Raw genomic sequence first — 17,836 nt, 5'->3', positions numbered from 1 at the left:
ATATTCCAGACAATCTTATCAATTAGAATGACATTTTACTTTTTTCTTTCTCAATATAGATGGCTTTAATTTATTGTTCTTACCTTACTGCACTGCCCAAACCTCCAATGTAATGTTAAGTAGAAGTAGTAAGGGCCAAAAATCCTTAACTTTTCCTGATCTTAGAAGGAAAATCATTCAATCTTTTTACATATAATATGTGTAGGCATTTTAATTCAAGCCCTTTATCAGGTTGAAAAAGTTCTCTTCTATAATTAGTTTGTTCAGAGAATTTTTTCTTTTATCTTTTTTGTTAAACTAGGATTAGAATCTGAATTTTGTCAAATACTTTGCTTGAATCTATTCAGATAATCTACTGATTTTTCTCTTTTAGTTTGTTAACATGGTGGATTAAATTAATTGATTTTTGAACGTTAAACCAACTTTGCATTCCTGAGATGAACCCCACTTAGTCAAATGCATTATTTATTTTACATATTGAGAGAGTTGATTTGTTTAAGTTTTACTTAGAATTTTTGTGTCGATGTTCATGAGTGGTATTGATTTGCAGTTTTTCTATTCTTGTAATATGTTTGTCAAGTTTTGGTATCTGAGTAATATTGAACTTCTAGAATAAGTTGGGAGGTATTACCTCCTTTTTATTTTTTTATTTTTTTATTGGTATCCAAAATGTTTGGTAAAATTCACCAGTGAAGTCTTCAGGCCATGCAGTTTCCTCTGTGAAAAGTATTTTTTAAACTACAAATTTCATTTCTTTACTAGATATAGGGCTATATGTTGATCTATTTCTTCCTGTAAGCTTTGTTAGTTTTTTTTTAAGGAAATTGTCCATTTTACCTAAGTAGTCAAGTTTATTTGAATATTGTTGTTCATACATTCCTTTACAGTCCTTTAAATATCTGCAGAATCCATAGCGATATCACTTTTCTCATTCCCAGCATTGGTCATTTGTGTCATCTCTCTATTTTTCCTGTTAAGTTTGAATAGAAATTTATCTGTTTCATCAATCTTTTTAAGGAAACAGATTTTGGTTTCATTGTTTTTCTCTAACATTTTCCTCTTTTATATTTCATTCATTTATGCTTTGATATTTCTTCTTAGATACTTTGGGATTACTCTCTCCTTTTTTCTGGTTTCCAAAGGTGGAAGCTGAGGTAATTGATTTTAGAACTTTCTTGTTTTCTTCTTTACTAACATGCTATAAATAAATAATGCCTAAGTATTGCTTTAGGGTCACTACAAACTTTGATAGTCTATGTTTTCATTTTTATTCAGTTCAAAATATTGTTAATTTCACTTGTCACTGCTTCTTTGACACATGGGTTATTCTGAAATGTGATATGTAGTTTCCAAATATTTACTCTCTTCCATGCCACATGAATCAATCCATCTGGAAGATACAGGTACTATTAATTTTCCTGAGTGATCACTCGGCAATGAGACCTCTAATCTTTTATGATGGTCCTTTCCTGAAATTTGGATTGTTTCTTCATACATATGTGCTGATCAGCACTCAGCTGAATATTCAGATAGGAACTGCTGCATATCTCTTAAGTTCTCTGTCTGTGCATCTCTCTTATCTCCAGAACTATCTTTGCCAAATGCTTACTGCCCAGACACTCAGCTTCATCTTTTCAACTTGTGGAGTGTACCAGGATCTGCCTGCGTTCCAGCGAGTGACAGTTGAGGCCTAGAGACTTTCACAAGGCAGTAAGCTGAGGCAATTGTAGGGCTTTCCTTGTTTGTTTCCCATTTCTCAGGGGCCATTGGCCTTCATGATCTCCTCTCCAATGTCTTGAAAGCGTTATTTCATATATTTTTGTCCTCCAACATCTAACATTTCATATTCCTCTTCTCTTCTTTATTTTTGTCTCTTTAACACTTATCACTAATATATTAATAAATTTTACTTATCTTGTTTATTGTCTATCTCCTTCTCTAAAATATAAACTCCATAAGAACATAAAGTTTTGCCTTTCCTGTTCACTACTGAATCCCCAACGCCTATTGGACTCAGTAAATCTTGGTCAAATAAAGTAACATTTATGTTTAGGCAGTGTTTTAGGATTTATGTTATTTCAGTGCTTGTTGTGTAATGGACTAAGGAGGAATATCTGAAACTGAGATTCATAAGCATTAGGGTCTACCTGTAGATATTCTCACTGGTTTTTGAATATATATTATCTGCCATAAGAGGAGATAGCCTATAAGAGGAAGACAAGATCATAGATGAAACAACCATTTCAGAATCGTGGAGGAAGATTGCATTTGCATGTTGGTTTCTCCCTCTCTCTTGATAATGTCATTAACAGTTAGGTCTGTTCTGTTATGGAAAAATGGACCTTAATGAGGAGGGAGTAATATGTAGTTAACAGCATAGCCCCTGGTCTCAGATGCTGGGTCAACTCTCAGCTATTCCACTTACTAGTTACTGTAAATATTAGAAGCCACTATTATTATGTGCCAAAGATTTTTATCTTGATGCTTCAAGGAATTCTTCACCCCTTTGTAACTGTATTCAAATCTATACTGTTTAAGAGGCTGAGAGCATCTTTCTTGGAAAGTCCATAGCTTTCATCAAATTTTCAAATGTCTGTAAATATCTACACTTCCTTGAGCATCAAACATCAAGTGATACTGTTGTAAATAAATCTTGGCAGTGCAGTCCTTTGTTTCAGCTTAACTTTCCTTAATGCCAACCAGAATCCTAATACAGTATTTTTCAAGGCCTAAATATTTCTTTCTTTTTTTATTTACACAAGGACCTACATAGAGCATAGTACAAAACCACAGTAACTTCACAATTATTATAACTACCTTTCCACAGTTGAAGTTGCCTACACTCACATGACAGAGACAAGAAAATCTTATATACAAATTTATAAAAGAAATGATCATATTGTCCTGTCAACAACACCTATGCATGTCTTTCATAGGAACAGGGTTCTTTGAGAGTACAGAGGTATCAGGCCTTATTCATCTCTGTAGCCTCAGCAACTGGAAAGAGTAAAGCATATACCAAATGCTCAATATATGTTTGATATGTATTGATTGAACTGGATATGAGATTCAAGTCTTCTGATTATAAATCTCAAACTATTCTCATTTCATTAAGTTGTGAAATTAATCTAAAGAGAGGTGGGGGGATCTCAACCTTTTTGCTAGTGCACTATTCTAGCATTTTCTCTTATCTTCCTCAGCTGTGATCAAAACTATTAAGAAAACATATTCATGTCATGGATAAGAAAGTAAAACATGAATTAAGAGTCTAATAAAAAAACAAATACATATTTTGTTTCTATTGAAAGTATATAAAAACTATAGAAAATAATATGTTTTCAAAAGTTTGAAAAACAGTCACTTGTGAATATTTTACTTTTTAATAATTACAAACAACCAATTACAGCAAACCTCCTGCGTTATTTTCTAGGGTCTGACATTCTCATGGCTACTAGCTGCATTCCTTCTGTTTCCCTATTATATTCTCAAATCTTCCTTTTTTATACGTTTATACCTCTGTTGCATTTCCTGATGAATCCCCCTTGTCTATCATATTATTCCACTAAATTCTTTCCTAACACATCTTTCAATCAGTTGGATGAAGACTATCTCTCCAATCTGGGAGCTAAGTGATAAAAGTAATGGGAGTACATTGGCAGAGAATCAAGCTTAACGAGGGGAGAAAAGAGGTGAATAAGACTTTTAGGAAAGAAAAAAAAAAGGTAGGTAATATGATTATAGATAACAGCAATACTGCTATTTTGATTTTTTGTTTCCTTATTAATCCCAGGATAGAACTCAAAGAGTATTGGTTAATAAATGTGTAAATAATCTCATCATTATATCTAAGGGTAAAAGCGAATTGATTTTAAGCTTTTGAATATAGTGATTTCCTTTCTTTTTTCCTCTTTCATTTCCTCCTTCCTTCTTTCTCCTTCCTTCTTTCTTTTCTTTCTTTCTCTCTCTCTGTCTCTCATCTCCTTCCTTCCTTCCTTCCTTCCTTCCTTCCTTCCTTCTCTTTCTTTCTTTCTCTCTCTTTCTTTCTTTCTCTTTGAGAACTATACCAAGTAACAAGTTTGAGTCCTCAGTGTCCTCAAAGGTTCTGCAAAGATGTACCATGAGCCTGATGACAAGATGACAGGAAGCCATTCCTGAGTACAGTGCTGGGTTTTGTTTGGCATGTTCCATCAGGCTATAAGTACATAAAAAAATGTGGAAGTAATGAAATTCCATTAACTACTGGTTGTCTAAGACATACAACTATAAGGAAGTTCTGGGCAAAAACAAACAAACAAACAAACAAACAAACAAAAAGTACAACAGGGACATTCTTGTGCTTCTAAGGTAATTCAGATATATTCAAGATTCACTAAATTCTACATTATAAAAAAACATCGTAACTCATTCTCACATTTTAACATTTTCTTATATTACATCACACATATTTATATTATGTTAGTGAAAAACAAATTTTACTTTCTAAATGAGAAATTAAAAGGCATAACTTGAACTTCATAGATAAATATTACTTTAATTCATTTAAAAAGTAATAATATATGTTTGTAGAGAAAACACAGTATGTTATAGTTTATCTGTTTCTTAACATGAAGGCACATTTATGTGTCTGTATTTAAAATTTTTGAAAATAACAAAATATTAAAATAATTTATATGCTTCCTAATATATTTACAAGGACTTTATCTTCAATTTTTATTTACTTGAAAGGCCATTTATTAAATGAATTTGCATTATTCAATCTGACTCATCAAACAATAATGTTTAGGATTGTGAAAATAGTCTTGCTACTTGCAGAATTATCCAGAATTCCTCTGACCACAAATTTTCGTTAAGTTATTTGAGAATAACCTTAAGCAGCAATTGCAAATTAAGATCACCAAATATTTCCATGTTTCAGTTAAAAAACACAAATTGATTTTATAGAGTAACACTTTATTTAAAAAATAAACCTCTTCTTTATTTCAACAACTGAAAGCCCTAATGTCTTTTTACTGTGAATAAAAGAATTATTTTTGAAAACTTAAAAAATACCTATAATTTCCCATTTAACAGTAAATATTGCATGCAACAGGACTCTAGCAAATTTTCTAAATAGGTATTAAAATGACCAACTGATCAGTAATTTCCATCACTTAGCCAAAAAGATTTGACAGTAATTTACTGGGTCTAACATTTGCATGCTACAGCATAGTATGTTTAGCTTCAAAAAATAAAGTAAAATACAATTACCCTAAAAGACATTTCAAGATTTTCTCCACCCCAGATATCCATTCCTGCATCGTAAGTTCCTATCTCTTCAAAGTAGTTTCTGTCAATAGAAAATAGGCCACCAGCCATAGTAGGGGTCCTAGTTGAAAAAAAAAACAAAAAGAAAAGATATCTTTTGAAAACAATGTGTGGAGTTTAATGAGACTGTTACAAATATTTTTGAGACGTTTTAAATATTTAAAAAATAGTACCTAAAAATGTCAAACTGGAAACAGAAATCCAAGGTGTAAGAGGTTTTAAAATTAATAAGTAGCATTTTATTTCCCGCTTTCTGGAAAACTCCATTAAAATAGTCTATGTTTTTCTTATAAGTAATCGGATAGATACATAGAAGAACACTGTCCATTTGTGACTGGGGCTTCTATATTCTTTCTGAAAACATTTTGAAGAGAGGTTACTGTCCTTCACACTGTCCTAAAAGAGATTAACTGGTCATGAAACTACCAGTTGTGATCTTTGAAATCATAATCATAAATCATTTTAATGTGAACTCTAGGAACCTGTGGACAAGGTTTCTCCATGAAATGATCCATAGCATATTTAAATATGAAAATAAGTAATTGCTATAAAATGTTTACAGGAAATAAGAATCTAATGATAGTTATGAAATTTTTTAATGTAAGAGCTTTACATCTGATCGTTTATTCTTTCCTTTACTTAATTAAAAGGATAGAATTGATCATTTAGCCCTATGGATAAACATTACGCTATTCGGAGATTTAGAAGGACATTTGGTACGGACTCTAAAACTTTTTTCTAGGAATAAATGCCTTTTTGTTCTTACCTCTGAAATTTCTCTATAGAAACTAAGAAGTCAGATGGTTATATTTTTAATAGATTAAGTATTAATTAATTTTAAAAGATTAATTAAAGACAATGGTTAATGTGTGAGCTACACAAGTCTTTCTGTATAAGCAGTATGAATTAAAGATGAAAAAGAAAATTCTAGTTTTTCATAAATATATCCAAACTGACAAAGGTGATTTTTTAATGTTACTGGTAATATACTGATTTCCAACCTTCATAGCACATTAGCAGCATCTGGGGCACCTTTAAAAAAATATTCATGCTCGGGTAACACCCTCCTCAAATTCAGATTTAATTGGCCTGAGATGGGGCCCAACTTTGGTATTGTACAAAATTCCCAGGTGATTCTAATATACTGCCGAAGATGACAAACACTAATCTAGTAACAGATTTGGAATGCTCATCCTAGTAGTATGTGAGATTGTTAAAAAACCAAATGTTTTGCTTTACTCAAAATTATATCCTCAGCCAAAGGTTATGCTCATGTCTTCCAGTTAAACAGTGCAGTTCATTGAAAAACCGTTAAATAATATTGTACTTGGAAATCTACCATATTGCAAAGTTCTGTATTTCTCCCAGGGCTCTCACTGTTTTATGCTCAGGTAATTAACTGTCCATCAGTTGGAGCAGCAGAGTCTTGTTTAGTCTCAGAGCTATTATATTACTTCTAGTCTTGCTGAGTTCCAATCATGAACAGTATCATTGACCTTCTGAATTCTAAAGAGAAACTCTAACAAAGCTAAACAGATGGTAATTATGGAGTAGCCACGACCCTCACCTGATTGGGGTTTTGGAACTCTATGGCAATAACTATATAAGGTATTACAGTGTTGGAGAGTGTATTTAATAAAATTAGAAATAAAAATTGCTGCAATTATCCCATAATAATGCAACCAAATCCTCAAGATTGTTAAGTGATGCATTTTTAATGATCAGTTCAGAGTGCCTATCTACTTATCTACTTACTGATAAAGTACTAACATGTTTTAATTTAAATACATGTATTAAATTTCACATTACAAGTGGTCCTCATTCCTATAAATATGTGATAAATGTATACTAAATGGCTAAAAATAAACTACATTTAACCATAAGAGTGACTCAACTTTCACATATGCTTGAAAAGTAACAAAAGTAATAAAATAAAATTACAATTCCTCAAAAAAATCCTGAATTTTCTGAAGACATGCTCAAAGAGATTTTTTGTTTGCAATATTAGCTCTCTCAAACAGTCTAGAGACTATGCCTTATAACATTTAATACCTGTAGCCATAGCCAATGTTATACAACATGTTCTGTTCTACATTAACTGCTCTTTCATATCCCTAATTCACTATTTACCTATGACTGTGTGCGACTCAAGTGTTCAGAATATCTAGAAAATGAAAAACTTTGGTATAGTTGAATTAGCTGAGATTATTTGCTTTTCAAGGTTATGTCTATACAATGTCAAACCAATCAACCAATTCAGTCAATGGCAGGCGGAGGAGCGGTGATAATCAGCACAATGACTGTGAACGCTACCTACCACATAGTAAGTAGGTGAAGAGGATTGAGTTAATAGAAGTAAGGCACTTAGCAAAGTACCTAGGACATAATAAAGAGCTAATAAGGTTAGGTAATTTATCTTTGTTATTGTTGTTGTTGTTAGTGATGTAAATCATTCAAACAAAAGCCTTGAGTGTCCTTCACTTAATTTGGGCTCCCATATACATACCCTCATTTTGAGTTTCAAAATTATTTGGAACTACTTCATGTTGGACATGTTGACTCTGAAATATGCCTCTCTGAATACAACTTCCTATTCTGTAACTCCTCTTATTTCTATAGAAAGTCACTTTTCATCCTTCATCGGTGATTATGGTTCCATAGTTAATCCATGTTTTCACATTAATAAGCCCCTTCGGGAATTTTTTCTTTCCTCCTCCCACCCTTCTCCAAGGTTCTGCCATGTCAATGAAAAACGAGCTTAGCACCCTTGTTTCCCTGTTCTTGCTTTTCTGCAATTCCCGTTCTCTTTTTGTAGATCTTGGTGCCTGGGTAATCTCACCCTTCACTTCATCCACTTCTGCTACTAAGACCAAGAGGATCATTGGAAAAGAAACAAGATGAGGCCAATTGTTGTACCACAAGTCCATGTAACTGATTCTGTGCTTAGTTGCCAACTGCTAACAATCCTTTTATCTATGTCTATTTGTTTACCTGTCTTATTTTTAACTGAATCTTTTCCAAAAGTTTTGAACTCTTCTCAAGAATCTGGGAATTAAGGCAATGCATGAAGTCTAACCTCCCTCAGTTACGAAATCTAAACTCCCTCAATCTCTAGCTCAGTATGTTCATATATCTTCCTCATGGCCTGTACTTCCTTTTGGTCTCACAGGAAAGCCTATCTCCTTTCCTTTCACTGCAGGCTGGCATTCACACTGTGCCCTCAGTCTGCTCTCTCATGACTACGCTTGCAGCTATTTGCTATTGACTCTTACATTTATGCTTTATGCCTTTGATTTCTAGATTGTGCCCTTGAGCTTACAAACCTGTTCAATTAAGCTCTATCCTAAACCAAAATACCTCTTTGGTCCATCTCAACTATTCATTCAAACTAGGGACATATATATTCTATTCCCTTCACTGGTAACCTTATCAAAAGGACACTTCCTACATAGTCCCTCAACTCCTTTTGACCTTCTAACTAGTAGCTGGATCCTGCTCCTACCTCTACAATAATTTCTTTCTGAAAGGTCCCCATTGATTATTAACTCCAATAGCTTTTCCTTCTTGCTCTAAAAGCATTTAACACAATTCATCAGCCTTCCTGCTTGAAATTCTCTTCACCCCTAGCTTCCATTACATTGTTCTATAGAGGTTTTTCCTTCTACTAATTTGACTGTTCATCTTATGATTTTTATTGATATCACTTTCCTCTCCCTTTCCCTTGCTGGCTATCAGACTTCTGTAAGAATTAACAAGTTCTTAGCTTTACATCTATCACAAGAGTACAATATATCATTATAATATTGTTTTGTGAACATATGCATTTAATAATGTCTTGTCCAAAATATAATCCTCTCGAGGGTCTCTCAGTGGCACTTTTCTCTTTTTATGCTCTTTACCTGTGTGAGATGATTTGTCATATGCCTTTAACTGTCACCTCTATGAGGCTCATTCCTAATCTGTGTTTGCTCATTTTTCCCCCTGTATGAATTATGCTTTTCTAATTACTCACTAGATGTTTACTTTAAAAAAAAAAATCCTGTGACGCTGCTCTGTGTGTATAACACAGAACTGAGAATTTTCTACCCCTTCCACATCTGCTTATCTTTCAATGTCTTCTGTTTCCTTCCAATTCTTAATATAAAATGATGAAATTACCATTCGGCACTTTTCTTTTTTCTGCCTCATTCAATCCTTTCCCAAGTACTTTCTACTTATTTTTTTCTTTAGTATTTTTAACTCTTATCTCTGTTGTCATGGTCACTATCCAATTTTAGTCCTTAAGTCTAATCATTTGTTAAAGGGATTCTCTTGCCTCTAGATTCTTCTGCTTCCAAAATGTATCCTACAAACCGTGGCCAGATTAATTTCTCTACATCAACACTCTTCTAAAAATGTTAACCAGATGTTCACAAACCTATTTTAAGGAATAAATTCCAGCTTATTATCCAGGCCTCAGTGATCTGGTGCTAACCAATAAGCCCCTCCCACTTTTCTTAACTATGCCCCTAAATGTAAAGTGTTTAGCTGTTACTAGTAAATGCTTTACACATTAGCGCTTTGGCACATTTGCTCACAGCCATTAGTCACTTGGATTTTCCTTTGTCAACCCCCGTTAACTGTTCAAACTCGATTATGCCAATGCAAATGTTATATATTCCATGCAGCCTGCCTTCAAAACAACTCCCCTTGCAATCTGGATATAATCTCCTTCTGCCTTTTTCTGTAGCCCTTCATCTTTGTCTCTCTCAAGGCACTTGCCACTTCTTACTGAGTATTATATTTATTTTTGTATATATTTTATAAACTTCTCTAAGTTTAGCCAATATATTGTTTTGATAGTATTAGACTATTAACATATATTAGCTGAATAAATAACATAAACAAATGAGCAATATATCCCCATGGCCACAGAACAGTCTATGTGACAGTTAAAATTAACTGCAATTTTATTTCTGAAATTACATAAAAAAACATTCTTTGTTGGCATCTACTAAACTGATGAGTAACAAAGATGCCTTCACTTCCTACCTTAATTCCAGGATTCTTAAAGGTCCTATCATGAGTTTGAAAGTATTTTAGAATTTAAGATGTAAAGCTTTGCAACGATGTAGAAAAGTGAAGTACTCCAAAAAGGAAGCATTCAATATGGAAAAATACCATTTTTTTGTTTGTTCATTTTTTTTTACCAGAAGTTAGTAAAATCAATAGAAATTGTGGTAGAATATATTTGATTATTCAGTAATGCTAAAATGTAATAACTGCATTTTCACCAAGAAAACAATATATCCTGTATTTCACACTGGGGTAATCACTATGTGTGTGAAAACCAGGTAGAGAGTAAAGAAACTCAAAGAGGCAGCCAAGTTTGGTTTTTATGAGTCTGCACTTTGTAGCTAGATTGGTTGGGCTCAAAATCCAACCACACATTGTGTTAGCTTCAGCAAGTCACTTAAATTCTCCGCCTCAGTTTCATCATCTTTAAAATGGGGATTATATGATTTAATATGTGTAACACTCTTAGAATAGTACTGGCACAAAGCTAGTAATATATATTTTAGATACTAATTTTAAGAAAGAGCAAAACGTCCCTGTTTGCCATGATTATTTTTATTGTTTTGGGGTTCAATTAATTTTTTAAGTAGAAATATAATATTTCACGTCTCTAAAATCCCTACAAATTGGGTCAACAAAATTTAGTTGCAACGTGTTTAAGTGACTTGTTCAAAGATCCCTAACTAGTTAGTGACCTAAACAAGAAAATTATCTGTCTTCTACCAATTAGCCATCTCTCAGTTTATCTGTATACCTTACACAGCAAAGGATTTGAGACAGTTAATTAGAAATACACTTTTCCTGATTTCAAGCTCTGAATTTATGCGTTATATTTTCCTGTGAATTTTAGCACTGCTGTTCAGAAGCAATTTCTTTCAAAGTTATTGAAAGATATTTCAATCCTTCAAACTAATTTTTCTCCTTTGATATATCAGGATTCTAATTAATGTTACTTGGCAAATAACCAAGGTCTCTGTAGAAAAACTCCAAAGAAAGTTTAAGGGACTAAAGCTCAGCTCAAAGCTGTTACTTATAATGGTCAAACAACATAGTATCTAGATTGTTAGTGTATAGATCTGTTACTGTCATTTCTCATATGTTATAAGTCAATAAAAATAAATGATAAAATGAGTATTTTATTATTTACATGAATATAAGGCATGCATAGCTGAAATCTTTATATACTTTTGATTTTTTAAATCATAAAATAGAATGGCTTCATTTGGTTAACCATTTTGCATGTTTAGAAACTAAAGAAAAATTAAATGCTGTGAGTTTCTTTCCTTTCTTTTTTATTCTGTTTACTATACCTAATATAGGGAGCAGAAGAGAGAAGAGGAAGCAAGGAACAAATACTAGTCTATTAGAATGATGAAAAATCAAATGTTGAATGCAATTAAAGATTTTTACAGATAAAAATGAGAAGTTTGGTGGAATATTGCACACTATGACAATCATTTGAACATAGAGTAAGATCATTTTCCTGCAGAGAAGCAACTGTTAGTTTAACAGTTTATGCTGGCTTAGGCTCTGAGTAAGGAAGCTTACTCAAATCCTGTAGAGTATATGAAACACACACAATTTCAATGCAATTTTTAAAGAACAAGAAAAAAAAATATAAAGTTCTGCTTAGTATGGGCAAATGACTTGTTCTGCTGCCAAAGAACCCATTTACCAAGCACGGGAATGAAATGCCTTAACCTATGCTTAAAGACCTATTTCCCATAAAGAAGTAGCTATTTTTTTTTTTTCCTTTTCGCTAAATCCTTTTTGGTAATCCTCATAACCTAATAAAATCATAAGCATCTAAGAGGATGTACAGTAATTGGTGCAAATTTTAATCTTTCCTTTTACTTTCATTTCATGCTGAAGAGTGGTCAAAATAAATAATGGGGCTACTGGAATCAGGTGTTTTAAAATATTTTGGTTACTGTTACCAAATTATTTAGTATATAAATGTGATATTTAATTCATCACACTAAAAACTTTCTATACTACCCCTGTTTTCTTCTCATCGCAACAGACTTCTAAGAAAGTCCTGCAAATTATACCCTAAAACATCAGAAAGTAGTATAATATAAATGTGACATTTTCTCCAAAGAATTTAGATTCAAACACTCCATCAGAGGTAGGAATATTTTACTTTTCTCAAAATCAACATATGTTAGATTTTAACATGAGTTGGCAAGAATGTTAAACAGTTGAACATTCTAATGTTCAACTCTTTCGAAGCCTTTGTTCTGCTCATAATGTTGCCCCTTCCCTGTGTTGTTGTTTTAAAATCTTTTATTGTATAGAAGTGTCTTAAAGGCTTTGATGCTGCCTCTTTCCTCCAACCTAAATATATATTTTAGATAGATTTAGAAAAGTCTAATAGAAAAAAATCTGATAGATAAAATTAAGAAAAAGTATTAGTTACTACTAAATATAAGAAACTTTGTCTTATATTTGTATAAGATTTTATAGAACAAATATGTCTTTTTCATTTATTACACTTACTAGAGAAAAAAATTAAGCCAGTGATGTTTTGGGGGGAAAAAATCAAATTGGCAGGAAGTATCAAGAATATTAAAACAAATTTCATATCATTCAATTGCATAACTCTAAAGAGACCACATTATATGCAAATGCTGTAGATAAACATGAAATAATTGAAAAATCAAGTGTAAACGAACTCAATTCACTACGAAAAATAGGGAAGAGCTAATAAGTGAGACATTAGCATTCATTACAATTTTTATTTGTGAAAAAAATAATGGCACAGAAAAATAATGATGACATATTGACTTTTAAATTGTGGAGAAATATGTCTGGAAAGAAATACTCTGGAGGGAAATATAAAAAAATACTAAAAGAGCTGTTTGGTGTTCTGCTTCTGTCTGCTTTCAGGTACCTGTCACTTCATTTTGCAATGCATAGTATGTTACATTATCAGAAGTAAATTTAAAATCTAATTCCTGTCAAATACATTTCTCATTTAATATTTTACAGCACTTCATGAGTTAAAGCAAGAAGAATAATTTTCCATTTTATAGTTGAGAAGACTAAGTAATTTCTCAATTGGAGGAGTTTAAAATAAAGCCAGATCCTCCATGGTCAGCTTCAATGCTTCTTCTATGACATCATACTAGAATAATATAGGAGATAATATATATAAACATTCTACAAGTTTTTCCTGATAAAAGCACAACTGTAATTTGAGATATGATTAATCATGTTTATTTGCTCTTCTCTATAAATTCCTAATTTTAATTGAGTAAAATAGAGTATGAGATCTGATAAATGTTAATAAAAGAGGATATAAAAATAAGTGAAATATGTCAAGAATAAAAACTAATAATTACATCTATGTTTGATTTATTGTGATAGCAAGGATTAAAAGAAAATCTAAACTCTTTTATTTTACTTGAGAAATACGCTTAACATGGTACTCCAAGTAAGAATGAAGAAAGTCGTGTGAAGAAAGTAATAACTAATGTAAAAGAGTCAATAAGGAAAGACATGAAGGGTAAAATACTTAAATAGATTTGAAAAATAACTGGTAGGTTTCTAATAAAGAAATCTATGTTAATAAGTGAGAAATTAAAATGGAAACAGTTATCTTTATAACTATTTATTGAATATCACTTACAGGGCATAATTAAGAGACTAAAGCAATCAACAAGATTTTAGCCAGGCTCTTTTCCACAGTTATACGCCACTCTAGTAGTAGACATAGTTAACCATTGCACATCCATACTCTCACCACTTATGCTGGCCCCTTTCCCTCGTCCAGCATACAGATGGCCAGTGCCAGACAGTGAGTAACTTGAGAGCAGAGATTACCTTATCTATATTTGTATGTGCAGAAAGAACCTAGCCCACTGCCCAACAGTGTGTATATATGTGTATCTGCATATGGAATCAAACTTATTTCAACAGCCGGAACGAAATCACCTCAAAATTGCACGTGTTAGAGAAAAATGCATAATAGATCCCAAGTTAATTAAATAATATGAAAGATTATCTGCATCAGGTAAATTTGCTACTAGTTGCCTATTCCATTAGGTAACATATATGCATATTCATACAGAGCTAACATGTTTGATGAATTTCAAACTAAGCCATTTCACAGGCAGCAAGAGGCTCACAAGGGTCACAAATTTAAAAGACTATAGCCAGGCAAAGTTAATTATTTGAAGTTAATTGTTTGAGACACAGGTGCTGAGATACAAGTGCAATTGTTTGAGACACAAGTGCAAGAATGATAACAAATGGCAACTGACCCTTAGCCTGAGGGTCAGGGGCACAATTATAAGGAGTTATGGACTAGGCTAAACTTTCATGCCACTTCTATATGGGCAGTTTCTACTCAACTCCACTTGATGGTGCCAACTAGAAATTCTGGGCCATTTCAGCAAGATCTTCTGACTTCTTAATAGCTGGAAATCCAGATTTTTATTTAAGACACCTCATTTTTAAAATGTTGGTAATTTTAAAAAATGTGAAATACTATGTAGGCCAAGTAAAACACATCTACAAAGCATATCTGGCATACAAGTTCCTAGTTTATGACTTCTGGTTTAACAATTTGATTACTCTGTATTTGTACACAGGGGCTGGCTGGTTAGCTCAATTGGTTAGAGTGCAATGTTATAACACCAAATCAAGGGTTTGGATCCAGGTACTGGCCAACTGCCGGAAAAAAAAAAAAAAAAAAGGTAAATAATTCCTAGTGGTATCTGAGACCAAATGCCGATATAGTTGCACATATATTTGAGATATTCCTGAAAAGTCATATAATTTGATTACTAAAATGTCAAGGAAACATTACTGATTAAAGAACACTAAATATTTAGGATTACATACAATATTTTTCCATATTCATAATTTCATAAATACCAGGCATTTCACAAACTCTATGTATTATGAAAATGAAAATACAAAAGCCCAGATACTGACAATAGAATAGTAGATGTAACTATTGTAAGATTTACTTTAAATGTACGATAACTGAGTTTAGGTCACAAGTTCAAGTGGTTCTCATCGTATACAGATGCATGATTGTATTTCTGAACGATGACTAGTCAATTATAGTGATTATAAAGTTCCACCATAACTGACATTTTAATGAAGCATTCCACTAAGAAAACCAAAATTTCCACCTCATTTTAATCACTTTAGCTATTCAGAATCCTGTTAATCAAGTAGAAAAAAAAAAAAGAAAGAAAAAAACTGTCTTCAACACCTAGAATGATTTATCTGTTTGTACGAATGTGAGAAAAATGAGCACATCTTCAGGTAATAGATTACAAGTACAAAAGAGTTCACATTACAGCTATGCTGATGAAAATTACCTGCAGGCTGTTAATACAGAGCCAGTGAATTAATTAACCTTTTGCCTTAAAAATCTAGAAACTTCAGCAGACTGAGGTTTCTCTGTTTCTCCTGCTCCAGCTCCCTCAGCATTTTAGAAAATAAAATGATGTGCAGTTACTGAAGCAAATAAAATATACTGTGATTTTATTAGTTATAATGTTACTACAATAAGACTACATAAATTGTGGTTAAAATATGGCAACTTAGATGATTCACCTTTTGTTTTTATTAATGAAAGATGAGTAATAATGGTTGATTTCTTTTCTTTTATAAATGAGATCAGTAATATCTTTTATAAATATTGCTTACTTATTTACCTTTTGACTCTGTGAGAAAATAAAGTTAAATAAAGCATGTCTTTTGCCAATATGTTTTTTCTTAAATAAGTGTCAACATGCATTCTTATAAATTTCAAGTGAGTAAACACATTATCTATATTTAAGTGTATTGGTCAAGCATGTTAACAGTTCTCACCTGATATGATGCTTAAAAATCAGCTAACACTGAATAAAACCAGTATCTGGGAAAAGAGGATTTCTAATACATTTGATTGTAATACGAGCCACTGAATTTCCTCAGGTTGTTAAAGGCAAAGATCAGTAAAATGTGGTGAACGTGAAGATTATACAAGACTTAAGAACTACTAAATTACACTTTACATACTGACATGATAATTTGCATGTCTTTATGCAAATGTTAGGAGCCACAGTTTTTTCTCTTTGACGTAGTAATATCTCCTTAAGAGGTTAACAGCCCCCAATAATTAATTTTTCAGTAAGAAATAATTACAGGTATTCTCTTCCATTAGCCCATCTTTATAATTTGATTTTAATTAATTGATTATATAATTAAGCAGTAAACGATAGATAAGTTATCCCCTCAGTAGGGGTTATCAGACATTCTTGTTTAGATAATGGGTTAAATGTAAATTGTTTTAGAACGTTAGGATATTTCTCTGTTGTTCCAACAGAAAAATGATGAGCCAAAATTAGCCTTTAAAGAGCTAAACTAGTGAATGCTTCCCAAAATATTTTTCAGCATATCAATTTTTGATTGCAGGTAAGAGGTCCACAAAAATGTGTTAAAGTAGGAAGATCATACTTTTGTGTGAATAAAGTGGGTAATGCTTATCTAAACCGCTAAAGATGCATATGATATTTTTTTTTGTATTAAGGGTCAGCACATATTTTGCTAATAAATATTTTAAGTTAAGTAGCTTTTTTAAGTAATTTGGAACAAACAATAAATCCTTCATAATTGTTAATATTACAATTTTCCAAATGGATCTTTCTGTTGTTATCTATAAGGAAAACACCCCTTTAAAGGTGATACATTTAGAATTTTTACCAAAATATTTTCAGTTATTTCAATTTTGAGAACAGTTCTACTATAAAGCATTACTTTTAGGTAAGAAATACATTTACCTGAAGTGTCAAAGCTAGCCCATTTCTGTCACATAGAAGATTCAAAATAAATATATTTTGAATGTAAGAGTACAAAAAAACTTCAAAAGGTATTTGGCATTTCTGCCAATACTTGTTTGTTATGCTAATTTAAACTAGATTTAATATTGCCATTTATTCTTATATAATTTTGTAAAGGGTGACAATGTGTGTGTGTGTGTGTGTGTGTGTGTGTGTGTGTGTGTGTGTGTGTGTATAAACAAGTATATGACTTCAAAACAATTAAAAATGAGAATACAAATTTATAATATTTCTTAATTATTACAGGAATACACATTCTATCTTTTGAGAGATCTGATCTACATACCTGACAGGTAACGTTCTGTCTCCTTTCCTCCTATCCATTTCTCTTTGGGGAACAGGATACCAGCGGAAATTCAGCTTCCAGTTAAATCCCCCATAAGTCATGTCTGACCCAGCCATATATTCAAAGGTATCATCACTAATCACATCAATGATGGGACATACAACTGTTTTCCTGCAGAAAAATTAAAACCAGTTTGCATATAAATTATAATTTAGATGTTACATTATCTTCTTCAAAACTTACAGCTGATATGATGAAATTTAATTATTCTGTGACTTTAATATGCCTTTAGTTTCATTTTATCTCTATTCTCTATGGAATTATTTCCTTTAACTATATCTTCCTTACA

At 32.1% G+C, this 17,836-nt stretch overlaps 1 protein-coding gene across 2 annotated transcripts in view; it reads right to left on the bottom strand.

The window, feature by feature from the left end:
• Positions 1–17,836, bottom strand: part of GALNT13 (polypeptide N-acetylgalactosaminyltransferase 13) — a 418,871-nt gene that overhangs the window by 159,330 nt on the left and 241,705 nt on the right. For both annotated transcript variants that reach the window (XM_063112481.1, XM_063112489.1), the window contains exons 5-6: positions 17,488–17,658; positions 5,248–5,365 (exon numbers count right to left, since the gene is read on the bottom strand). In XM_063112481.1, coding sequence (XP_062968551.1) covers positions 5,248–5,365; positions 17,488–17,658 — 289 coding nt within the window. The remainder of the gene's footprint in view (positions 1–5,247; positions 5,366–17,487; positions 17,659–17,836) is intronic.

The sequence above is a fragment of the Cynocephalus volans genome, chromosome 1, assembly GCF_027409185.1.
Source record: "Cynocephalus volans isolate mCynVol1 chromosome 1, mCynVol1.pri, whole genome shotgun sequence".
NCBI lineage: Eukaryota > Metazoa > Chordata > Mammalia > Dermoptera > Cynocephalidae > Cynocephalus > Cynocephalus volans.
The sequence above is the reverse complement of the archived record's forward strand: the minus strand, read 5'-3'. Positions and strand labels throughout refer to the sequence as shown.